This window comes from Columba livia, chromosome 2 (genome assembly GCF_036013475.1).
Source record: "Columba livia isolate bColLiv1 breed racing homer chromosome 2, bColLiv1.pat.W.v2, whole genome shotgun sequence".
Taxonomy (NCBI): Eukaryota; Metazoa; Chordata; class Aves; order Columbiformes; family Columbidae; genus Columba; species Columba livia.
Genome location: NC_088603.1, coordinates 73525226 through 73551251, shown reverse-complemented (window position 1 = coordinate 73551251; position 26026 = coordinate 73525226). Strand labels below are relative to the sequence as shown.

Here is a 26026-nt window from a genome sequence, read left to right as displayed (position 1 = left end):
CAACATTTCAAAAAAAGAAAAACAAAACAAAAAAACCCCAAACAAAAGCCAAAACCCAACCAAACTAAACAAAAAAAAAATCACACAAACAAATGAAAAACCCAAAAAAACAAATAATACCTCAAACATCACCATGTGGAGCCATGTCTGGGCCATCAGGAGGTTTCAGATATCTACACATGCATTGCTGCTATCTACTGCCAGAGCTATGGAGGAAACCTCAGCAGGCAGAGCAGGTGAGTTGGGCAGTGTGGAGGGGAGAAGCACACGTTTTAGGAATAGATTTCACAAGAGAAGAGTGCTGAGACTGAATCCTTAGGCTTGATAGCTTGTTCTGGAGGGAGGGTGAAGCGAATGGTCACAATCCCTTTGGTCTCCATGTTCCAGCTCTTCTGTCCTCTTCCTGTACAGCCACTAATTGCCTCCAGCCCTTTGCCTTTCTCTCTCTAAGTCTATTTTTATCCTTTGCTCCCACAACTCTTTTCACTCTTTTATTTCCTCTCCTCTCTATCCACTGGTCCCCTCTTATTGCTCTCTGTCTCCCCTTGGCTCCCAAGGTCTCTCCTAAGCCCTCTCCTCCATATCCAGACTCATCCATTCTCTGCCCCAGGTTCCCGTGGGCCAGGGGAGCACTGGCAGTACCAGGGCTCACTGCCAGCCCTCTGCATGCAGTTCTTGCCCGGTAAAGCCACCTCCTCTGGGAGGAAAGGTAGCACCGTGGACAAAGAGCCAGTGTGCCAGCTGGGTACAAAGCCACTGCACAGGCTGGAGTATGGCCAGCGAGAGTCTGCATAGGACTCAGCTGGAATGAATCATTCAAGATTAAATGGAACATGACATCCCCACCTGGTGTGTGGTGGTTTTGTTTGTTTGTTTGTTTAAAAAATCTATTTTATTTTATTGCATGCTTGGCTTTTCCCAGTGGCATTAAAAGGCATGTCCTCTGTAGAGCACTGCTTTTTTCATCCTTGCCAAGGATACAGCCAGGGCATGCATGAGCTCTCCTCTGCCATTCCTGTAGCTCTAGCCAGCAGAAGAGGACTTGCACTGACCAGGTTTTTATTCGTGTTACCCACTATTTATCATGTACTGCATGTCCCGAAAGAGCTGCACCAACTCCATCAGTTCTTGCTCCTGGACAACACAGGACCACCAAGAGAAACCCAGCCCTTCCTGGAAGCCGATTTAACAAGAGGGCAACAGAAATCACTGGCTGGTTTTGTGTGAGATGGAAATCTCTGTGGCTGACACACAGACCTTTGTAAGACTTAAAGGCTGCCTTCAAGTAGCACCTTGAACTGTTTTAATTAAATTTCTCACATTTACCTGACTGGCCCCTGGGACTTGTATGGGATATTTACATTTTGCACCATTAAAAATCCAAGAAACGGGATATAGTAAAGTAGTACATCTGGCAGGTTTGTACATAGTGGCATGACATGGAATTAGCTGTATTATGTGGCCATGGAAATTGCTTGCTTTTTCTAGCTAATACACCTGGCTCTTCATCCATTACAAGATTTAAAACAGGAACATAATTGTAGGTGTGATTGTCTAAGGATATTAAGAAAGCTTTGTAGGAAGAGTTAATATTTTCTATTAGGGAAAGAAACTGACTTTCAGACATAAAGCTTTTTCACCCTTACCTCTGCTGTTTACTTAATGAAAAAAACAAAAAGCATGCAAGTACATAGATCCAAGCCTCAGGCTTAGTGAAAAAAAAAAATACAGAAACAAAACAGGAAACTAGCGTATGTATAAAAGAAAAGTCATGGCAGAATGTTGTTCAGTAGCAAGAAAGGTAATTTTGTTTTTTTCATTAAAAGGAAAGCTCCTGAAAAGTACAGCTTTCCTAACTGCAATCCACGCACATACACACACAGTACTTGTCACCCATGTATCCCTTCTTTCTCTCTACACGTCAAAGTCTTTGCATCCGTTTAGATGCTTGATCTTTGCTGGCCACTTTTGTAATTGCATCAATATTATTTCTCTAAGCTTAGAAAAGAACCTTGGAAAGGAACAGCTACAATCTACCTGTTCACAGGAGCACTCCAGTTTTCATCAAGAGATGAGCAAAAAAGGGATTTTGTTGCTCAGCCTGGTCAAGCATATATTTGTCCTGCTAAGGAACATTTGAAATGTTTCCTACCACAGGGGAAGAGAAGGAGAACCACACAAAGGTGGGTTTCCATGGAAGCATCCAGTCTGACACTCAGGTAACTGCTGATACGGGTTCTGAAGTGGTGCATTTCCCAGCCCAGCCAAACACACCGTCAGGGCTGGTGCTGGTGCAGCAGAGATCAGCTTGCAGCTGTCTCTGTTCCAGTCAAACAGACCCCGAACCCCACATGGATTAAAAACATGCATCCTGCCAAAATAATGAAAGCCATCTGATATACAGCTCACCTTTAAAAGGTGTAAGGACAGTTGGTGCTTTGGGATTTCCTATTCCCCTAAACACTCTTTCCTCCTGTTCTTTAACCAAATGCCCATGCTCCTTTAGCATTTATTTCACTCAGGTCAAAAGGTTTGTCCTGTGGCTGCAAGGAAACTTATGTTTATTTCTTATTCGACAGGGGAGCAAGGAAGAGATGGGGAAGTTTTTGAAGAAACTGGCAGTGAAAAACCTACGTAAAACTAATATTATCTAAATATTTCATTTGCTCACAATTAAACCTGACATTTTTGGATAATGTTTTGAAATGTTTGTCAACAAAATTCACCAAACCTGTTTTACAAATGGTGTTTCAATATGCAGTTCAATAAAAATCATTCCCTTGATGGAAAAATGAATTTAAACTTTTATTTCTAAAAAACAGCAAAGTATTCAGACAACTGGTGAAATTTTGAGACTCAGAATATTAGGGATGATTTAACCAGGTCTACTTAGCACACCTAGATTTCTTAAGCATTAAAGAAGAAAATATGACCACATAAACCCAAAAATATTTATGAAGGCAAATTGTTCTTGCTAAAAATCGCAAGGTATACTGATTACTCAAAAATAAAGCCACTTAAAGGTGCTGAGTAAGCAGACCTCCTTGTGTTTTGCAACCGGCATAATCACTAAGTTATATCCCTGGGATAGGCTATTGAAGATAAGGCCAATGTTAATTTAAACCACTCTGAACTCCTATTAACATCACTTGTCTCACTTTTTGATTTCCATGCAAGCACACTCCCATGCTATCTTGCTGGCTGAGCATTGCCCATCAGCTACCCACGATGGTTTTCTCTGGACGTGGGTTGTTACCATGGCTGCCAGACCTTTCAGATGCAGCTGGACCACAGTTGTTCTCTTTAGAGACATCTCCTAGAAGAGCACTGGCAAACTGCTCCCACCCTATCGATTGATTCAAAAAGAAGCAGTTAAGTTTTGCTTCTTTTTCTTCCACGCAGCACATGGTCCAGCTCCCTGTGGAGCAAACAGGCCTTATAGAAGGTTAGTGGCACTTTCCACTGTGGGCAACATAGTCAAATGCACCAGTAAAATCCTTCAGCCAGCAATGGGAATGGTGCGATTCTTCAGAAAGGAAAATAAGCCTGTTCGTTGCTTGGACAGAAATTCAAAATTGCATTTTCTTCCATCTCAGAAATACTTAGCCCACTTGAATGCTACTTCTTTTTATTATGGAACTCATATCAGATGCCAGCATGGGTACATATGAAACTACTGTAACTCCTGTTAATGATCTGTTATACAGGATACACTAATTAGACTGGTACATATGAGTAAAATTACCGTGGGCTTCCAGCTGGAAAGGACCGCAAGTGAGCTGTTTATCATTTAAATGTGTGGGGAGTAATTCAATCACAGGAAGCTGTTGCGACAACGCAGTGAGGAATAATAACCAGCAACACAATGGCTCCTAACTAGAGCAAAACTGTTTCCAGCCCTTTCAGGTGGAAAACAAAGAATAAAACAAAGTACAAACAAAAACTCCTCCACACAGATAGGAAAGCTCAACAATGGGAGTCAATGGGAAATAGGGAATATCTGCGTCAGGCTCAATGGCATCCTTTCTCCCAGGGAAGTGCCGGCTTTTTAGCTACAGCAACAGCAGGTATGTGATTATAATGCACAAAAGTAAATAAATGCTTTCTTCTGCGTACTGACCCACTAGGAGACACATGGACTGCGGTTTGATCACATTCTTCATTCAGGATTTCTACTCCTCTCCTGTCCTTCCTCAAACCATCAACATTCTGATACACCAGAATGGGAGAGACGGTCCTGCCTTTCCACATTCTTAGCTGAGCTCGTCTCATCCTTTTGATACTGCTCCTCTCTTACTCTCCCTACAGAAACAAAGCATCCCTCCAGAGCTGGGTCAGGAAAGCCTTAGCATGTGGGGCTACAGAGAAACTTTAAGGAGAAAATACAAGGGAAGAAATAGTAAAAAGCCACAACAATATCCCAAACAAATGCAGCATCAACAAGGAGGTAGAAATGACCATATTCTGTATCACTCAAAGATTGCAAAGGGTAATGTACTAAGAACTGTTATATCTAAGTGTATTTGCAGGCAGAGAATCCACAGTATCAAGATGTGTAATAACATTGTTTTCCACGTGAAAGTCTCTACTTTAACAGGAGTGTACCCCTACCATGAAACTGCTGGAAAAAGTAATCAGTCACAAATAATAGTCATAAAACCATTTTGATACTGAGCACTCCTTCATGGACAACATCATTATACATGGCTTAAATAAATCCCTCTAGGACACAGTAGCATCTTTATCATTTTCCTTAAAGGAAACTCAGGTAATTTATTTTTTCCTTTCCCTTAAAATACAGTTTATCTCCAAATTCAAGAAGCTGACTAGCTGACAAAAGCCAAATATAGAGCTGGTTGGTAAACTCCAAGTCCATTTGCAAGATCTTTTGTTGGCTCAGAGATAGGTTTTCTCCAAGATCCATCATTTACTCTGTGGAAGGTGTGCAACAAGAAGGTGGGGGGGATGTAGATTACCAGGTTAAAGGCTGTTTACATATCCCTATGCTTTTCAGAACTTGGCCAGAAAAATGGCGTTTACATTGCAAAGCCAAGTCGTGTGTGGTGCAGATTCAGAAACTGTGACCCCAGACACGCAATTATGTGCAAACAAGTTAATTAACACCAGTATGCCAACTGCCCCAAAAATCACAGTGTCCTGAGTATGAATACCACAGACTCAAATTGGGCTTTTTCACCCCTCACTGATGAAGACTGCTTCAATTGTTAGGCACTGATGTTAACAGTGACATTTTTCTATTCTGGATGAAGTCTGTTCCAGTGCTGACCAATGCCTTTGGCATTAACTGAAGCTGCAGTTACCCCAAAGACCTTCGGGAGCGAGTCTCAGCCAAGTGCCAGAAGCATTATCACCCCCACCCATGGGCAGAGCTGCTGGGTGATGGTTGCCCACAGCCCCTGGGGTCAGAGCAAGTAGAGTTTGAACAAGTGGGGGAAAAAATGAAACATTTCCACTGTTTTCTGTCTAGTGGGTAGCCTGATACAGATTGCAAGTGACAGTGCAAAACAGGTATTTATGGGCACTGTCAGGCCTGTGAGAAGGAAGAGGGGTGTCTGAACCACATCTAACAGGTGCACTGGTGAGATGAAGATCCAGAAACTCTTCATCTTTATTGTAATTAGAGCCACACATGCAGAGTCTCTTCTGCAAAGCATCTTGTGAGAGACAAGTATGGCTTTTTCAGTAACAATCCTGGTGATAAGACTTGTCAGCTCTTTCTAAAAGCAACAGTAAACCAAGGAACCAATAATTTAGACTCTCAACTAAAAACTGCACCCTACTGATGCTGCTTGCAGTCACTCTGCCCCCAGAGCAGCATCTTTCAGATGATGCAGGAGAAGAAAGCAAAAAGGCTTTTTTTGGAGCAATGCTTTAAAGAGAAGCTGTAATGTGGTTTATATCTGTCACAGGGCTGGTGCCCTGTGGGGTTTGAGTGCTGCTGCTTCTCCAAACCAACAAAATAAGTGTTGCGTGACGAGTGGGATCCCTGCCAGCAGCTTCCTTACAAGAGCTTCCAGAGACGCAAGGCTGAAGGCGCACTCTGTAGCCATGGCAAAATTCTTCAAGAGGTGTCTCTAAAGACACAGGACACTGCAAGGTGAGACTTTATTTACTAGGACTGTTTAACAGGTGGAATAATTTTAAAGACAGTGCTGGAGTTTGGAATCATCTTTCAAGAAAAGCAAAATGAATGAATGGATGGGATGATTTTACAGACAGTAAATAGATTATTTCATTCTGGGTAGCAATGCCATGTGAAGCCTTTAGCAAAGAGTGAGCAACTTCATCTCAGCGTAGGGATTTGCAGTTGTCTGTCTGTCCTACTCACCGGGCACCACTCCTTTGATGTCGCTTTCCATGTTCATCCTGTTCTTGTGCGTGAACTGAAGGATCAGCTCCTTGGATGCCTCAAACTGCTGTGTAGCCATCAGCCACCGAAGAGACTCTGGGAAAATACTTTAAAGATGGAAAACAGATTAAGATCACTTCCAAGTTTCTGTCAGAGAAAGAACTGATAGTGTTTAGCTGCCCATTTAACCATTCATGAGCTACTTAATTGCTTTCAAAAAGCAGAAGAATCACTTATGAAAGATGGTAAACAGATTCAGAATGTGCAAATTAATTAATCTTTCTTTTACACTAATTCACAAACGATATAGGAACTATCCTATCACCTAGAAATTAGGACATATTAGAATTTTATAACATATTAGAGGTGTTCTGCCTGTTAATACAATTTTGAAAGAACTCTGAGAAGGAGGCACAGCACTGTCTGCAATAGATTTTTGCTGCCAAGCAGGCAATGAATGAGATGTGCAGTTAACACATGGTAATTCAGAGCAAAGAAGAAAAACAGCTGACAGAAATGATTTGGATTATCTTGTAAAGACAGAGAGAGGGGAAGAGAGAGAGGAAAAAGAAGAACTATTTTTCAGGATTATAATGAAATAGAGTTTTTAAATTTTTAAACATATTAAAAGTCTTCTCCCACATACACAGACTTTAAGCCATTCTTTTATACAGGTCAGTATTGTGTATGCTCCAGACAATAAGTTGTTGCTCTAAAGTTTCCTCTAGTAATGACAATATTGCGTTAGCTGAGTTGCCTTAAAAATATACACATTCACACAGAATTACAAACCAAAAATATTATTTTCTGTCAAGTTTCCTTCAAGTGCTGGTATTCATGAGTCATTAGATTAACTCATCATTCTTCCTTTTTCTTTATTTTTTTTAATTTCAGATGAGTTTATTTTAATTCAAAACCAAAATAAATATATAGATCTTAAAACAAAGGAACAAAACCTCCCAGACTTCTGTAGATATCAGAACTTTCAGATCTGACTCCGAGCATATTTTTCATTCTAGTTTAGGTCTAATTTTCACTAATCTTCCAAAATGCCTTTCTAAGAACAAATCCAACAACTACATTTAACTTCAAATATATAATAAACCTCAAATTTCCTTCACAAAGCACTGATCTGTGTGGTGGATGCTGCCTCCGTTTTTATACTTCTAAGCAGTAGACCAAGCAATTGCACCATTATAGTACTATCTTTTAAGGCTGATGCAATTTGGAACACCGCTTAGTGAAACCTCCATCCCAGATAGAGAAAGTATTATTTTTTTGAAGAAGAAAAGAGGAGAGAAATCAGGCAGACTGCAATCCAAATTACACCAGGCAATAAAAATATATAACAGCCATGATGACAACTATTCAGCTTGATGGCTTATTTACTATCACTAGTGGTGCATGGATGCTTTGGCATATCCTCTTGCAGAAAGTCCGGTACTGCAAATGCACGTTTTGAAAAATTAAGAATTCTCTGAACACAAAATCCCCCCACATATATCTCTGGGGACAGCCTCAGCCACTACTCTAAAAGGTGCAGGATTTTAATGGTCCACTGACAGGTTACAGGTCCCAAATGACAAGCCCTGTGGGGAGCACTTGCTCCTACGGGAAGGAAGAGAGCTGCAGCGACGGGCACTGCGGGGACAAACGTTGTCTCTGCTTTCCAGCTCCCACAGGTTTCTCAAACTGGAAGCACTGAAGCCTCATGTCTTCCAGCTGCTCCATTACTTGGTGGGAGCAGTGGGAGGTTCATTTAAGGATCTTTAAAAGCTCCTGGGCTGCTTTGAGCCCAGGTTAGCAGGCACAGCAAGGGGAAGTGCTGGCCGTCCCATCTCTGTGCAAGTGCCCAAAAGCTCACCTGTGGAGCACAGACCTTGCTGCTACCAAGTGTCATTTGTACAGACCTACTGTTGCACCTTCTGTTCCCAAACCAAGAATCATCACAAACTCAAAACCCACCGAAAAAAGTGCTACCCCCCTGGTCCCTGTGGACTTCTGCACAGAAATTTGGTCACAACCTTGAACTTTGTCACATGGCATTAAATACTAATTGAATAAAGCTGAGACAGTTTCTGCTGAGGGTGGTCAGTTTCCCACATCACCAGCCTGAGCAGACTGCAGACAGCTAGTTGATCATCTTCTGCCTCCTCCATCAGCAAGGAAAGGACCAGCCTTTTGCAGTCAAACAAAGGGGGTAGGTGGGTAGGGGGAAACATTAATCGCCTGTTATATGGTTGATATTTGGGAGAAGAGAGGGGGAAGAGTGGAAGTGACCCTGGGGAAAAAAGATCCTAAGCCCAAGAAATCCTAAGAGCTGAGAAGAATCCTTGACAAACAGAAGAAGGTCAGGCAAGTACCACGCAGAGCTGGAAGGAGAACTGTTATCCCGTCCAGATGCAGAACAAACCCGTGCCAAGGAAAAGGTGTAGCATGCCAATTTGGGGTCTGCCCCAGGAAGAAAAGTCGAGTTATTACAAACTTATGTCTTGGTAAGGGTAAATCCTATCTAACAGCACTAGAAAAGAACTGGCCACCCCTTCCCAGTTATTTGGTTTTGGTTAGAGTGAAGCAGGAGTTTATTTCAGATTATTGATACCTTTGCTGAACTTCATGCCATGGTCCTGTCAGGAGCTTTCCACATCCAAGGGAGAGGAAATAATGCCTCTATATAACTGGAGCTCCCCTTCCCTCATGGCTCTAACACACACATACACACACACACACACACACACACTTTGAAAGGAGCCTAACTTCTATTAACTTATTTTTATATGCCTGTCACCAACCCTTGTGCTCAGGTCTGGCTTACATGGGTGCCTCTGCCCTTCCAGAATGACCTGACAGCTCAGCAAAGGCATTTGTTGGATTTGCAGGTGTCCCAGTACAAATCTGCTTCCTCCTTACCCCCTATCCATACCCAGCTCCCCACTCTGCTCAGCCACCTGACTCATGGGGATCACACAGCCTGACATGTATGTGGCCAGGAGCAGAGCATATCTATAGAATTATTTTGGTCGGAAAAGACCTTTTAGATGATGAAGTCTAACTGTTAACCTAACACTGCCAAATCCACCCCTAAACCATGTCCCTAAGAACCTCATCCATGCATCTTTTAAATACCTCTGGGGATGGTGGCTCAACCACTTCCCTGGGCAGCCTCTTCCAATGCCCGAACGACCCTTGCCAGGAAGGAATTTTTCTTAATATCAAATCTAAATGTCCCTTGGCACAACTTGATGACACTTCCTCCTGTCCTATCACTTGCTACTTGGGAGAAGAGACCAACACCCTCCATGCTACAACCTCCTTTCAGGTAGTTGTAGACAGCAATTGGGTCTCCCCTCAGCCTCCTTTTCTCCAGGCTGAACAGCCCCAGTTCCATCAGCTGCTCCTCATCAGACTTGTGCTCCAGGCCCCTCACCAGCTTCGTTACCCTTCTCTGAACTCTCTCCAGCACCTCAATGTCTTTCTTAGAGCGAGAGGCCCAAAACTCAACTCAGGATTCGAGGTGGGGCCTCACCAGTGCTGAGTACAGGGGCTGATCACTTCCCTAGTCCTGCTGTCCACACTTTTTTGAATACAAGCCAGGATGCTGTTGGCCTTTTTGGTGGGAGAGGGCTAAGTCACAGTATGCAGCAGCAAACACCTCTTCTACAGCAGGAGAGGGAAGAGAGCATGGAGGAGGCAACATAGGGGCTATCAGTGTCTGTTATTGTACTCGCTGCTCAGGGTACACGATGGAGAATTAACAAGCAGTGTGACTTTCCAGTTCTTTTATTACAAATCAGTTTTATTTCTTCCTTCATCTGTAATATTTGCTGAGGGTCCACAATTTATTATATTCCCAACACAATGCTGGGGAAAGAGCGGAAGAAAGTGAAGAGGTAATAAAATGCTAGCAGTTTACATAGAATATGCAACAGATGGAAGACAAAAGCCTAAGAGAAAAGTGCAGACTGTACTGTCAGTATAATTAAACAGGCATCTTAACCAGAGTCCATTTCTGCAAATGCAAAAATCCTGGGCAATGCAAATCCTGCTACTTTGGCTGTTACCACTATTTAACAAGCTGTCATATCACGCATTATATAAGGGGGATCTATTTGCATTGTCTGCCTGTCCTGTCCAGCCAAAAAGCCCCCAAACTCTTGGAGATTAGGAAATAAATATTTGCATTTTTTATTGCTTTCAATGTCACTCAGGGATGACCTCTCAACTGGAATGTACAAGACCTCCAGAAGACTGCTGAAGTGTTACTACTGCCCATGTCATCTATTGTGTTCATTAAGCGTCTTCATACTGTCATACTGTCCTTTTGGACACAAATATCTGTAAATGTTATATTTAATATTGGGTCCTACCCAGGGGTGGATATAATGCTTTCCAGGTGGCAGACATCCCAATAGGAGGTTTTGGAATAGACCTGCACTGGTTTCCATTTAAATGTGTACAACATATGGCAGGTTTGTAGAACAGTATTGTACGTTAACAAGAACACTTATTCATCATAAAGATTAACACCAACACGATGAGAGTATTTAGATGTCGCAAGTTGGAAAACAGGGGTGGGGAGGAAAGAAAAACACATTATCTTGTAAGGGACTTCCCAGTGTGCTGCATTTTGCCCTCAGCCCAAGCTGTGGCATGTCTACCTCAGAGATAACAGAAGAAATCCTCACTAAGGGCTACTGTCACGAACCCAGAAGAAGTCTGTACGGCCTTCATGCATTAATAGAAAAATACACAACTGTTAAAAATTGTTATATACTTTAAAAAGTTTTTACATGCTGCACCTCATCAGGCATTACAACTAGCATCTGCCCCCTCGCCCCAGTACACAAAAAACTTGGTTCTGCACAGTGCAGTGGCCTTTCTTCTTCCACTTTTCAAGTGTACAGCAACTGAATATCTGATCTTGTTAGTGTTATATTTAAAAAGAACCAGCTAGCACATTCTTACTGTTATGGTTTTGTACAACACTGCTCTCACAAGCCTCCATTGTCTCATGCTGCCACTGCACGTCACTAAGACAGAACGACAAAGAAAGATAGTTTGGGAGGTTTATAAAATCCGGATGGGGATGGATTTGGCACCATCCCCAAGGTAAAAGCCACCCTGCTTCTCTCAGGATAGCTGTACCAATGCTGCAGAGTGAGAGCAGCTGGGAGGGGGGAATTCCTTGTGGAAACGATGCCAAACCACCACCCAGTGCAGAGCGGCCACCTCAGGTTCAGCACTGCATCCACTAATTCAGGCAAAATTGAGCAGGCAGTCTAGCTGGGGGCTGGCTACCTCACACAAGATGTCCAAGTGCACTTGTTCAAGAACTGACACATGTTATTTTTAACCTAGCTTGGCTAACTCAGGCTAAAGAAACCAACAGTGACAGCCCAGAGCCACAATACAGGTTTTAAGGGAAAATTTAGCTGTGCAGCCACAATCTGACAACAGTTAGGCTGAGATGCATCCTGTCAGGAATTTTTTTCCTCTTTAAAGGGGAAGCAACAGCCAGAATAGCAGCAAAGTATTAATACAACTTGCTGCTCAGCCAAAGAGGACCATCTCCTGAGTTCCCACCATGTGGCAGCATGTAACCTAAGTGCTTGCTACAGCAAATTATAAAGCTACTATTTCTTAATTCAAAGCAAAATCTTTGCAAAATGTGAATGAAAGAACAAAGGGAGAGACTCACAGGTATTGTTTGTCACACACACTACCCAACAGTGAAGCACTTCCCAAGTCTAACATTAGGAGCTCACATTGTCTTTGACTGGACAGGAGGAAGAAATACTTACACCCAGTAAAGCAGCATCAGCAGGAAAGGACAGATGATGACTGCCTGGAGGACCTGCCAGTCCCTGCAGAGAGCAGCCAGCCCCGGCATGAGGAACTGCCCCGCCATTTCGATGAAGCTCGCCACCATGGTGATCATGAACCGGTGCCCAGGAGGACAGAGCTCTATCCCTGAAACACAAAGCACATGCAAATGCATTAGCCCCCCCACCAGCAAAGGCACCTACAGAGCATCTCTTTATGAAACTTTCAGGGAGTTAATGTACTTCAAGAGCTTTGGGCAAAGTTATGAACTATCACATAAATCTTGTTTCCTCTTCCATTCAGGCTTCAAATACTCTAGTAGCTATAAAGAAAACCATTATCAGCTCACTGTGGTGCAAACTTTGCAACTTCCATACACCTATTGCACCTCCTGCAGACCTGCTGTATCCTTGTTGTCAACTTTCCTTCAGTCTCTGCCCACAGAAGCATTTCACCAAACTGCAAGATACTTGTTTTTTAAATGGAATGTAGGGTAAAACACAATGCAAAGATTTTAGGTTGAGCCTTTTCACACTTCTCAGAGATGCCGCATGCCTTTCCCATCAGTTTGCTGGGAGGCAGAAGAGTGCAGCTCTCAGCAGGATACAGCTCATACGGGATGCCACCTGCCCACAGTTTGATATGTTACAACTCAGTCAGTTTCAAGCTGGATTTTGCTGAGTAGGTTGATTGTGGGTTTGCTCTTTGTTTTTTCATTAGCTAATCTTGATCAGCTTTCAAAGGAGCCACTCTTCCACCTGTCTTATCCTGTCCACCGCCCTTCCTTTTGCTGTGGGGCAATTTACTACCATCACTGGTTGTCTCAGCTGCTTTGTGACAAGTGAATTCAGTAGATAAAATGTGTTCTTAAACCCTGAGTTCTGGCTACCTTTATTCAGCCCTCAGAAATTGAGATGAATTTATCAGAATCCTAGCTTTAAAAACAAACAAACAAACAATCAATCAAAAAAAAATCACAGAAGAAAGAGCAGAAAAATTGGACTGCTCTGTGCAAGTATATTCAAACAATTCTTTTGCTGGTAAGATTGCAATAGAAGCCCCTATTTCATATTTCCCATTTGCCCACATTCACTTCTACAGATGAATAATTAAGCACAATAAACCTGCTTTGGATGTTGTGTAGTATTTATCAGCATGCTAATACAGAAACACAGGTTCATAAACATTCATGATATGTTGCTGTCAGCATTATTGTTTTTCCTTGGGATTTTTACTAAGGTTGTTTAAAATTAGAATTTAGCGGTTGTTAAAATTGTAATTGAAAAGCTATAAGACAATAGGGAGGATGACAGCTGCTCCTTCATTCATTCTCTCATCTGTAGCTTGTTCAGAATTTATCACTGTAACACAGCGGCCAGGAACTAGCTTGCAGATCAAATGCAGGATTAAACACCACACGCTGGGTTTTTTTCGCCTTTCTTTTCAGCAGATGACAAAAACTATGGATGGAGTTTTGCCAGTAGAGAAGGAATATGTGTCTGTTGTGAGGCAGCCCAAATTTTCATTAACTTAACCAAAAACACAGAAGCTTTGAAAAAGGAAGGGGTTGAAAAAAACCCCTCAAAACCTCTCACTTGCTATAAAAGGCTTTTACATATTAATTAGGAAAATAAGATTAAAATGCAGAGCTCCTTATGACATTAATGTGGTTGCATTCTTACTAATGAAATATCCCAAGCCCAGGTGATGTTTTAAATTCTATGCAAAGAGGTCACTTCCGTTTTATTTTCCTAATCTTCAAATATAAAGTGGTTCTGTTTGTTTTTCTAATCCTTAAAAGTCCCGGTCACTTACACTCCAATATTCCTTCATTAAGTACAAGGACAATTTTTGTTGCTATAGAAACAAGAAGTCTGCATTAGATAGGTAAGGCTTTGGTATTTCAATTGTTTTGCTTAGGTTAGTATTAGATTAAAAAAAACAACCTACAAAAAAACCCCAAACAAACCAACTCAGAGGAGAACAACTTCTATATGAAGTCAGAAAGAGGCATCCAAATACAAAAATTATATTTTATTAAGTCACTGGTGCATAGTATGTAACTCCACATGCAGCAGTCATTAATTGTATGGAAAATAAACAAGATCTGAGATTATGTAGCATCTATTTTTTTCTCTGGATTATCAACACGTAAGATCAATTTTTGCCCTTTCTTCTAAAAAAGCTGGAAAGGAAAAAAAATCAAACTCCTCACTGTCACTGGCTGAGCATGACTTTGAAGTGACATCAGCGGACACTCAGTGTATTTGAAATATCACATCTCTGTTGAAATATTCTGCATATTAGGACAGTCTACTGACTTTTCAACATCTCTAGAATCAATTTTTTATTACAAAAGATTCAGCACTGCAGTTTTTAGCAAGCATTTAGCAGCCAACCTTTCCCCCACCTCTGCCAGCAAACTCGCCCTCTGCAGCTCCTCCGCCCCAGCAGCAGCAAAGGCGCCCTGCACCCTGCTGATGCTCACACTGCTGCCACCAGGCCTCTGCAACCCCAACAATTTCCACCTGGTTCATGTGATTAAGTACCAACTTAAATCACTACAAGACAGAGATCAGCTTTATCCACCTGTGGCAAATCCAGTAAGAAAGCTCTAGCTCTCCCACTCACTGAAAAAGTTTCCACCTCAACTACTTTGTGGAGCATGGAACAAACCCTTGTCATACACACAAATCATGGAAAACGCCATCAGTAATTAAAAACTCTCACGTACATCTGTTTTCTCTACTTGGAAAATTTTGTGTGTGCAAGGATACAGGTGTGGAAAGGATTTTGCTTCCTCGCCCAGCATTTCTACTCTAGGCAGCACAGCCAGAGCAGCAGACCCAACACAGATGCCTAATTTCTCTAAGTCCCAGGAAAAGGATCATACAGGCAAATTGAAACCTGTACGCAAAGCCATCCTGTAGTACTCGGGCAGCAAAATCAGATATGCCCAGGACGTGTGGGACAGACATTCTCACCATCAGTAGACACCCAGTAACAGTGGACACCACAAGTACAGAAGCGGGATGCAGCCAGCCACCATGGCAGAAGTGCTCCACACATGCTGCACGTGTGAGCCAGCCTGAAGGCAATGGCCCCACCACATGCAGGATGTAGACCCAGTCCCTGCGGGCATTGCTGACATGAGACACTGAACACACAAGGTTCATTGCATGGCACATGCCTCAGGCTCGGAAAGGCAGAAATAAAGTGTAGAAATCCACCTTTTGGACCATATCTCCTATATGCCCTTCCTCTACAGAAGTGACCCAGTCCTTTCTCAGTAGCCTGACAGCCTGCAAAACTGCCCCAGGGAGAGCTGATGTGAGCTATGCCACTTCTTACAAGGGATTCAAGCATTTTTGGGGGTTGTTTGATGCACTCAAAGTAACCCCACTACTAATGTGCAGGATGCACAGGGATGCATTCTGGCACAGAAGGAACAGCACAGGGGCCAGATACGTTACTTCACGAGTCTGCATGCAGTGATTTATACCAGAAGTATTAAGACTGGTGACGAAAAAAGGCAGGGTAGAGGGGTGTGTGTATATGAGCATATCCATGTGCGCGAGCAAGCGAGTGAGCACCAGAAGGACAGGCACAGCATGGGTTAAAAAAAAATGGCACATGCCCATTGTGCCAGTCACACCCTACCTGTGATTTCATTCAAGTAACAAAAGGAGGAACAATGTGACCTACAGATAAGGTATCAAGAAGATGAAGAGCAGGACTGGAGTAATAAAATATCAAGAGTACTGGTTTGTTGTGTTCTGCCAAGAGCAACCTCAGGGATGTAATGAGGATGCAGCAGCCACTGCTTCTTGTCCTCTGTCACACAAGTAATCCCGACCAGACCACATGGACACACACCTTGACATTTGCAAATGCATGGATATGAGAGCATGCATGACCAAAATCCATGACAGAATGAGTGTAGTTGTGCAAAATCTGCCTACTTTGGGGAAAAAAAGAAAATCATTCTTCTATAAGGTGTCTCACTGACTTATTTGGAAATCCTGTTGGAAACTTTTTCAAATATTAACCAATGGAATAAGAACCATGACAGCTATATAGTGACAAAGTGACAAAGGCCAAGTTCAGGAGAAGGACTTTCAAACCAACATTTTTGGTATACTAAGAGGTCACCACAATACCACAGTACAGTACCAGAGTTGGATTGAATAAAATCTCCCAAGAAGGTTTTGGAATAACAAAATTACTTTTCTTTAAAAGGGATTAATTTTCTCTCTCTCACACTCCTCCCATGTTCCCTCTGTGGTGCAGTTCTTTAGGACTCTCCTTTGAGATAAGGAAAACCTGGACAAGCCTTCATAGAAAAAAGCAGACTCATTCCACAGAGCACATGAAGATCTCGGAGGCCTTTCTGCAAGTGTATTTTCAGTTTTGCTGAAAGAAAGCTGTGTATTAACATCAGTGAATTAATTCACTACAGTTATACAATACTTGAACTGGTGCACGGCATTTACGTCTCCTCATCTGGAAACAGATGTGCCTGGAATAACCTAGGAAGCGAAGCAGAAAGGAAGATGCTTCTGAAGTCAAGGCACAGGTAGACAATGGCACATCACAGATCCTCACATGTTTTTGGAGTGTCCGCAAAGAACTGTTAGTCCTGAAAGGTTTTGCTTATTTTTATGGTTTTCAGAAACCTAGAAATAGCCTGCAAAAGACAACAGAGCTCTAGATTGTTCCACACCAGAATCAATTGCCCCTGACAGCTGACCAAAATGGCTGGGAATTATGGAAAAGGACAGGGCTCCATCACATATCTTGGTGTGGCTGGAAAAATTTAGGAAGATCCCAGCAGCACTGTCAGCTCAGATGGGATAGCAGAGGGAGTTAAAGCCCCCAATGCTCTTCCCACCAGCACAGCCCACAAGCTGCACAGGACACATGGATGGGCCAGGAGGGCTTGTGGCTCGGCTATACCAGATATATGACTGCGAGCACTCTGACTCACCTCAGTGTGGGTGAGGAGGGAACTAATGAAAAGCCTCTGCAATGCCATGGTGGCTCAGCCCCACCATGTGCAGAGCTGCTCCATGCTGCAGGAGGTCACCACTGTCTCTGGGCATCGGCAGAGAAAGGCATGATAAAAATCACATGTCAGACAACAGGCAACCCCCAGCAAATGCAGCCAACACTGGTGGCAAGGGGCACATCGATTTTAGATTCAAAAGGGCAAGTGGCCTTTGCTAACAGCTTCTTCCTGGCAATGGGATGTAAAAACCTGGGGCTGATAACCTTGAGAACAATATTTCAGGCAACATCTTTTGAAAAAAACATGGGGATTGAGGTAGAATTATCCAAGTATGCCACGACGTGACATCTGCAATGCTGCCCTCTCCGCCTTCCAGCTGGATCCTTTCTCCCACCCTCTCTGCCTACAGCGTAGAAGGAGCGTCTGGAGGAGATGGACACATGGACAGGTGACCAGAGAGAACTACAGTAGTACCAGGTTAACATCAGCTCATGTTGCCACAAAGCGTGGCCCTGTGTAGCCCACCTCCTCCGAGCCCCACTGGGTGAGCTGTCGTCATCATGAATGGATTAAGGGCCACATCTCATCCTTTCTCACTCGGTCTTACAGCTGCTTACTGGTAACAATCTATTTCAGATTTCAGAAAACCTCTCGTTTGTTTTAAAGGCTGACATTTATTCTCATAGGGTATTTGCACAAGGATGAATAGCAAATAGTTTTATTTAAAGAAAAAAAAGTTCTAAGCCATTTGCAAATAATATGGCAAGAAGAAAAAGAGGTTAAATCACACTGCCTGAACTACTCTCCAGCATTCACTCACCCATCTCTGGTCCCAAAACACAAAGCAATTCTTGCACTGCAGCCCAAGTGCTAGCTCCGTCAGAAACCACATGCTAACTGCTTTTTGTGCCTTTTCTTCTTCTCTCTCCACCCAGTTTCAGTCTATGAGCCACCAAGACTGTAATTACATAGGTGTATCCCTTGGAGAAAATGGCCAGGACAAAGCACCTGAAGTCTGGGCAACAGCATTCCCACTGAAAAAAATCCCTGAGGGGACAGTCTGCTTCTAGATTCACATTCACGGTTTCATATTATATTATATTACAAAAAAGAAAATAACAATTTTTGACCATGCATCCAACACACTGAATTCCTTCCCTCTAAGGACCCCTCAAGATGTTCCCCTATCCCAGAAGGGAGGAAGACAATCAGACTCAGATGAACAAGACCCATACTATCAATTGAACAGAAGAAAGCTCAGACAACACAGTTTTACAGGTAAAATGCGGGACACTAGAAATTCCCAGGGGTGGTAGCATCCTAAAGCACCAGGGCTGTGCTTGCCTCTCGGCCCCAGCAGCTGCTCAGCTCAGTCAAGATTCATGTGCAGGCTGTGGCCCTAAGTTAGAATTTTGCATTTGAACTCTGCTTTTCAACAGAGCACAAAAGGAAAACAAGCAAAAAACCTAAACATCTCAGAGCACAAAGTTTTCCAAGCTGTTCAGCACTTCCAGCAGGTCCCACCACCACCGTGCCCCCTGACCTGACCGTTTTGGCACCATAAGCTCTGCCACTTCTGTCACAGCGTTCTTGGAGACTGCTGGGAGGTGACCCTGTCCCCACTGCTGCTGTATTTCCTAATTCCCACCATGCTCTCTCAAACCTCAGGGACCTCTTCTTCCTCCAACACTCTCCATGGGATTTGCCCTCTGCTGTAAACAGATCATCTCACTGGATATTCCTAGAATAACACGGCCTCCAAGCTCACTTGTGGCTAGCCGACCAGATAAAATTGCAGCAAAAACTATTAATAGCTCACAGACAAGCCTCTAAGTTTGCAGCTGGCTGCTACAGTGGGTAACAAAATCCAGCATATCCGCTTATATACCCAAATTTCCAGGTGGTTTCTAGACACAACCTTCTAAGAACTGTAAACCCTACCCACTGGCTACATACACTTCTCATCCCAATTAAAATTGTCTCAAATGGCCCAGGTTAAGCCTCCACTTGCTCCTGGCTAAGTTTAGACAGGGAGCACTTTTTCTTGATCACCTTTGCTGTCACCAGAATTAAAGGAAGAAGCACTAGGTGTAAATAGAGTCTATTAGAGAACAGCAAATGAAGCAGCATGTGGGGGGAAAGGTTATCACATGCACTGCAGTGCACAGGCAACTGCCAATTGATGTAAACACGGGACAGAGACAGAGTGGAAGGGAAGGAAAAATCTAATTTCCTCTCTGGACAAATCCAATACACTGCCAAGCTGAGAGAGCAGTAATAGACTGAAACTCCAATGGCCAAGTAAGAAAAATGGGATTATTTTCCCCCAACAGTGCAGCAGGACAAAAGTTATTCTAAAATACATCTATGAAGAGACACAGGTTCCCCTTTAAAGGTACTTTCCTACACATCATAGATTTGGCAAGGGCTTCTTTTAAACACACACTAGCCCCCATTTATGTCTAGTTAACACCTTTTATGCATGTCAAATCAGTTGTCCATGCACTGACATAACCTGAGCTGACGGAGCCACCAGGCTGGCTCCAGGACAGGTAGCCAGCATGACACCTCACCAGACATGCAGTGGCACTCTTCATTTCTGACGAGGAATGTATGTACTGGATGGAGCTATCAGATAGATATCTAAACAGAATAGATATCTTTATTACTAGAACTAGATCAGACTTTCATTTTTTTATACAATTACCAGGACAGTGCTAACACTGATGTTAGGCAAAATACCCTTTAGATGCACTCCTTACCCTGTGCTGCTGTGAATGCTACAATGTGCACAGAGAGGCATAGCATGAAAAAAGTAACCATGGCTAACCTCTCATCCAAAATCTACCCCAAACACAAAGTGCAACCTTCCCTCTCTTTACTTTCTGCACAGCCAACTCTCTCCTGTAAGGCATGAATGAGTAATATGCCAACCCAATTTCAGGCCTGGTATTGCTCAGCCCCCTCGGGATGAGCTTTCCTCCCAGCTGCGATCAGCCTGTAGCTACACACAAGTGGAGGGTGTGGACCACACAAAACGCAGCCAGCTCAGGTTCAATGCAGGGTGTTCACTCTCCAACCAGTACTGCAGTTGCAGGAGCTGGGGACCACCTGGGCACGATGCCCACCCAGCAGAGCCCCTTCCCAGGGCCAGGCTGGCTCACAGCAGAGCTGGGCAGGGCAAGGGTGAGCTTGGCTCCTTCAGACACTGGGGACCCTGAGCAGAGGCTGCCCGACAGCTGCGTGGGATGCTGTGATGCCTGCAATCGTGTTCTGGATCCAAGCTGGCTCCCAGGGAGCACCAGCAGCAGAGAAGGGAGCACACATTGTTCCTCTGTTCATCCTGTAGTATCTGTATATGCTGAGTCTTATATTGCACAAGACAAACATCATCTTACAAAACAGACATCTGACTGTGAAAGAAACCTTTAACACACCACACTGCCTGCCACTCACAAAGTAATAAAACCAAAGAAATGAGAAATCACGCTTGTGGTACTGCACTTGCCATCCATCCCACTTCCAGAGGAAAGCAGCAGTATCTCTGCTGCTGCCATGCAGCAGCTACCAGCCAACACTAATTTTTGATGACAGTTCCTGCGTGTGAATAACAGCATTATGAAACAAAACCAGGAAGATGGCCCTGGAAACCTAAACAGAAGTGAAAAGGAGTGTAAGAAACTGGTAGATACAGAAGATATTAATTTCAGAATAAAAATTACTTGATTTAAATGCAATTTAAAAAGTGATTAAAAAGCTTTGCCGTGACAGACATACTGATATATACTAACTGCTATCTAAAAAAAAAAAATTCCCTTCCACCTCCAGTCTATAACTTCCTACTCCCCATTAGGAGACTATCCAAACCCATATCAATATTTATTTTTGCACAAAACTAAGATTGCATAGATATATATTAGATTCCTCTTTGTTCCAAAAAGGTGGCTTGCTCTAAAGAAAACACATGGCCGATCACAGGAATATTTTGCAAATCGAACACCTTTGCTGTTCACAACAGCTAACCCCTTTGCTCTTGGCAGGATCTAAATCACAACTGGCATCTTTTTGATGGGAATGAACGAGAGCAGCTAAAACAAAAACTAGTGTGAGAGATATCACAGGAGCTAATTTTCTTTGATGCTTCAGATGAAAGGGTTCTGCATCTGCATTTGTTACTGAATTTTTAACGATATTGTAGCCACTTTAAATAAGAACAGAGAAAAAATTCAATAGCTGCAAATCTGCACGGCAGTCTCTCAACTAACCGAAGGGCAAGCAATATTCCAACAGCACCTATTTCTAAATCTCAGTTTGCAATCTCCAGACAGACGATAGTCCTCAAAAAGGTGAGAAGAAAGAAATAACAGCCTGACACCTTGTTTCAGGTTTATTAAATGTTTCCCATCTCACTGAGGCAGCAGGACAGGGAGGGGCAGCCCCTCACTCCCTGAGCACTGATCTCACATAAGATGCTCTGGCAAGCAGGAGATTTTTCACTCTTACTGTCTTGCTGTTGGATGAGTGAATAAATGCACTGAGACCCGGATTTGAGCATATTCCCAGAAGAGCTGCATATTGCTAACAAGAACTTGACATGGGTGCCTTGAACTGTTTGCAGCCAAGCTTACCAAGCAGAAAACACAAGCACAGAGCAAACTTTCAAAGGGATGGCAAAGAAATATACTTGGTGCTCCCTAGGTCTTAATAAAGCACGACCTGCCCCGCAGACCCTCACTCAGGCTGAAGGAGGATGGCTTGGCTGAAGCACTGCACACCAAAGGTATGACCCCATGAAAGCACCTTGATCCACTAGTTTGTATAAACTTAATAATAAGCCTTCCAAATACTTATATACACAGACTAAGCAAACTTTGGGTGGGTGGTTATTAAACTGTCATAAATACAGTCATAAACACATACCCACATGTGTGTATAAACACACAAATATGAATATGCATGTGTATACATACATATATATATATATACATGTATGTGTATATATATATATATGTATACATAATTGTAAAGGTAAAAAGCTCCTAGTTCCGTTTCCTTCCCTGGTCTCCTACGATGTCAAAAGCAATCGGTGGAAGTTTAGGTGATGCCCTGAAGAACCTCATGCCATATCAGAGAACCTGAATTGCCCACAATACCACAACTCTGGCTGAAAGCATGCACCAAGGGCCAGAAGATATGTGGGTGATTTAATCAAAAGCAATTAGTAAGCATCTTTGTGAAAGGCTGTCACACATCTGGCCCCCAGGGCATCCTTGTTTTTAAAGATTTATGCCAGGCAAGGCACTCTAGATAGATGGATGTTTCATGAATGCAGTGAAAGGCAAACTGTGGAGATTCAGAGCCAGGAAGCTGCTGTATTTTGTGTGCTTTTAGCAACGTGTGCATTTGCTGGAGAAGTAAGTACCACTCAGACTAAGGGATGACTTTTGCATTAATAGTCCTCTGCCTCTGGGATTTGGTGTCAAGTCTTACACAGGTCTGCTGGGGAAGGCAAAGGCAGATAGACCGGGAACACCCAGGCAACAAGAGAGGACCCTGCTGAAGAGTGCACACAAGCATTGCACCAGAATCTGTGCAGGCAGGATGGTCCCTGCTCAGGTTGCCTCAATTTTAAACCTACAACAATACAGAAAAATAAATGAGGCTGTGCTAATACATAGGTGGTGAGAAAATTCCTTGGGATACAAAAGCAGCCAATGCACAGTTAGAAGTACAAGTACTGTTTTTCCTCTTCCACTTCCCAATGAGCTTTTATTTTCCAAGTAACATTCCCATAAGGAATATATTGTAAAGGAAAAAAGACCAGTGAATAATTCCTTTTGTTCAACTGATTTTAATGTGAAAAAGAGATGACATCCAACCTTGGGAAAAAACCTACTTCCTGGAGCTATTGAAGTTATTGTAATTTTCATTCTAAATGAAGTCTTGAGTTTAATTAAATGCTTTTATTCTTTATGTTAAATACAAAGACTGTATGCTGAATAAGACATCTTCCACCACGTCATGTACAAGGAATGCTCTGTACGGGGGGCGCTGCTCATGGCTGGTTTGTGGACAACTCTGCCGCAAACAGCATAATTCAGTCAGTTCCATGAGAGTGCAAAAAATGGGTTGGGAAAAGAGTATTCTCTCTCCAGTCCTCTTCAAGCATATCTCTATTTCAAGCCAAGGTTAACCCATGATGGCAGCATTTGTACTTTCTTGTACAGAGGTGAGCAACAGTGGAACATCCCTCACGTGCTGCTGTCACACATGTAATTAAAATAATTTCATAATCAAAGCTTAAACATATCTTAAATTTCTTCCTCAGTACCTTTACAAACACCATTTGTCACCAGTTTCCCCTCTAGAGAACCAGAGTCACTTAAATTGGTGAAATATGACTTGAGGGTAAAGAACAGTTAAAAGGTAACTGGCATTACAATGTCTCCAGAATCTCTTATTTCCATTTAAATTGCTGTGCTAAAGACGTCAATGCCACAACCAGACCAAACCACCCGAAAACACCCACTGGGATTTGAATTTTTCCCAGGATAATCTCCAAAAAATAGCTGAGTTTGTTCAATGGTATATCCCACAGGCAAGCAGGTTTGCTTGGGTACATAGGTTTGCAAGGGTTAAATACTAAAATATTCTGATAACACTGGTAAGAGCTAAATATTTCTGCTGAATACATGGAAAACCTCCTATTGATTTACAATACCTTTGAAACACTTCCCAATATCCTTCTTACATGGAGGCTGGCAAGTATGCTGGGAATATACCAATGTGCCTGAGCAGAAGCCATCGTCCTGCAGAGGACGCCTCGCTTTTCTCCAGTGAAAGGCCTCTTTCAAAAAAAACCTCCTGCCACTTACAGCAGAGTTCAGAGATGGCAACACTCACTGTTTTGTTCCGAATAAAACCAGAACAAATTGCTGAACTAATTAATAACACAACATCAAAAAGAAACTGAGCTCTTTGGAAAGAATCCAGCTGCAGTTCATAGAAGCGGATTTCACTTTTCCTGGTTACGGCATTAGCAAACTTTGTACACACCATGGCTACAGCAAAAATTGTGAAGACATGCCTGCACCCACCCCTTGGGACATGAACGACTGATAATATTTTCTTACCAATTCCTAAGTATTTCGATATGTGATTCTCTACGTTTCAAATGGCAGATCCTATTGAGTGTGTTTCACTGTACCTGTGATGGTGCAAAGATCAGACCTATGGGTAGACACAACACTGCCCAGGAGACCACCTGGTAGAGACTGCTGTATATCTCACCTCGCCTAGGTACAATTCATCAATGCTCTTAAGGTACAAGATTTTGAGTAGTTTGTCTCTCTAGTAAGTTCTGCTACTTACTTTGAAGACAAGGGAACACAGTAAGCAGTTTCTCCATTAGGATATTAATTTTGTTTATACAGTGATACTTAAATTGCTTATAGTACATAAATTACTTCCGTGTGCTACTTCCTATGCATGCAATGCCACAGGTGCATGGCATGTGGCATTAGATTTCCCCTGCTCGGGGAGAAGTGGAAGATATAATAAGTCCAAAAAAATCTCCCATATTTACCACACTTTTGTACCAACAGAGAAATGTGTAGGGGGTAGGAGAGGGAGGAAGAGTGGCAAAAAGGAGATGGTGGCAATTGGGGGCAAAACCCCCGAACTATAGATCAGTTGCCCCTAGCTCATCATACCAGATTTCCTTCCCACATTGAGCTATGAACAAATCATTCCATCACATGGCACAACAGAAATAATTCAGCTATATTTCCCAAAAGTTCCTTTGGACGTTCTTGCACAGCTGGCAAGGAGACGACAAGGGGTTGAACCAGAAAGTTATAAGAGCCAAGCTAAGTTTTCAGTTCAAAGGTGTATTTGCTCCACAACCATATTCAACCACTTAAAGGAACATGGTAAACTAGCAAAGATTTCCATCCAGGAAAAAGAAGCTGGGTGACAGGAGAAAAAAAGGCTCTATGGATGATCCCGCTGTTCCTCAGCACCGCCACGCAGGGCTTGGACACCAGCACCTCCACAGGGCAGGTCCCTGTACCTGCTGGCATATCACATGCCTGAGCGCATAGCAGGTACATGTCCCCTCCAGCACGAGCACCACAGAAATGTCTTAAGGACTCAACTGGTTTACGTAGGAACTAAGAATAAATAAAACTGTAGGATCTGTTCTTACTGAAATAAAAGTGAAGACATAATTTGGAAAAAACGAAATTAATGTCCACTTACATTTATGTATGTTTACAGAAGCAGAGAAACTGTGAACTGCTCCTCTATCTTGCTGATTGATGTTTCTAATCAAATTTTGAAGAAGCAAAATTAAAGACATTTGGAAGTGCTGTAAACCCTTCAGCTATGAAAGACATGCAGAGTGCTGCCAAAGAAGTCATATTTATTATACTGAACTCTGATGTTTGCTCAATGAAGGATAAAGCTCAGAGAGCTACATGATTGGGATGCATCTGGAATTACAAGCCAAGGGCAAAAATAAATAAGTAAATGAGAAGGGGTAACACAGGAGAGCGATAAAATAAATAAAGAGTAAAACTGTTCAGAACTACAGATAATAATAAAAAAAGATTACAAACCAAAAGCCATCCATCATGTATCTAAGACAAATAGCTATATTATGCTATTTAGGAAGTAGAGCAAGAAAACAACCTTATTTTTCTTTTTAGTTTTCACTATTCAAAGTGCAGTCTTAGAGGGAAAATATTTTTGTCTGCTTCAGGTTTGACTGAAGCACTGGAGAAACTTCCACATTATGAGACTTGAGGATCGCAGATTTGAGCAAA

At 42.6% G+C, this 26026-nt stretch overlaps 1 protein-coding gene across 2 annotated transcripts in view; it reads right to left on the bottom strand.

Annotated features, from left to right (window-relative positions):
* The window catches only part of SLC22A23 (solute carrier family 22 member 23), a 117360-nt gene that overhangs the window by 22678 nt on the left and 68656 nt on the right, over nucleotides 1-26026 (bottom strand). For both annotated transcript variants that reach the window (XM_065052506.1, XM_065052507.1), the window contains exons 4-5: nucleotides 12172-12340; nucleotides 6350-6477 (exon numbers count right to left, since the gene is read on the bottom strand). In XM_065052506.1, coding sequence (XP_064908578.1) covers nucleotides 6350-6477; nucleotides 12172-12340 — 297 coding nt within the window. The remainder of the gene's footprint in view (nucleotides 1-6349; nucleotides 6478-12171; nucleotides 12341-26026) is intronic.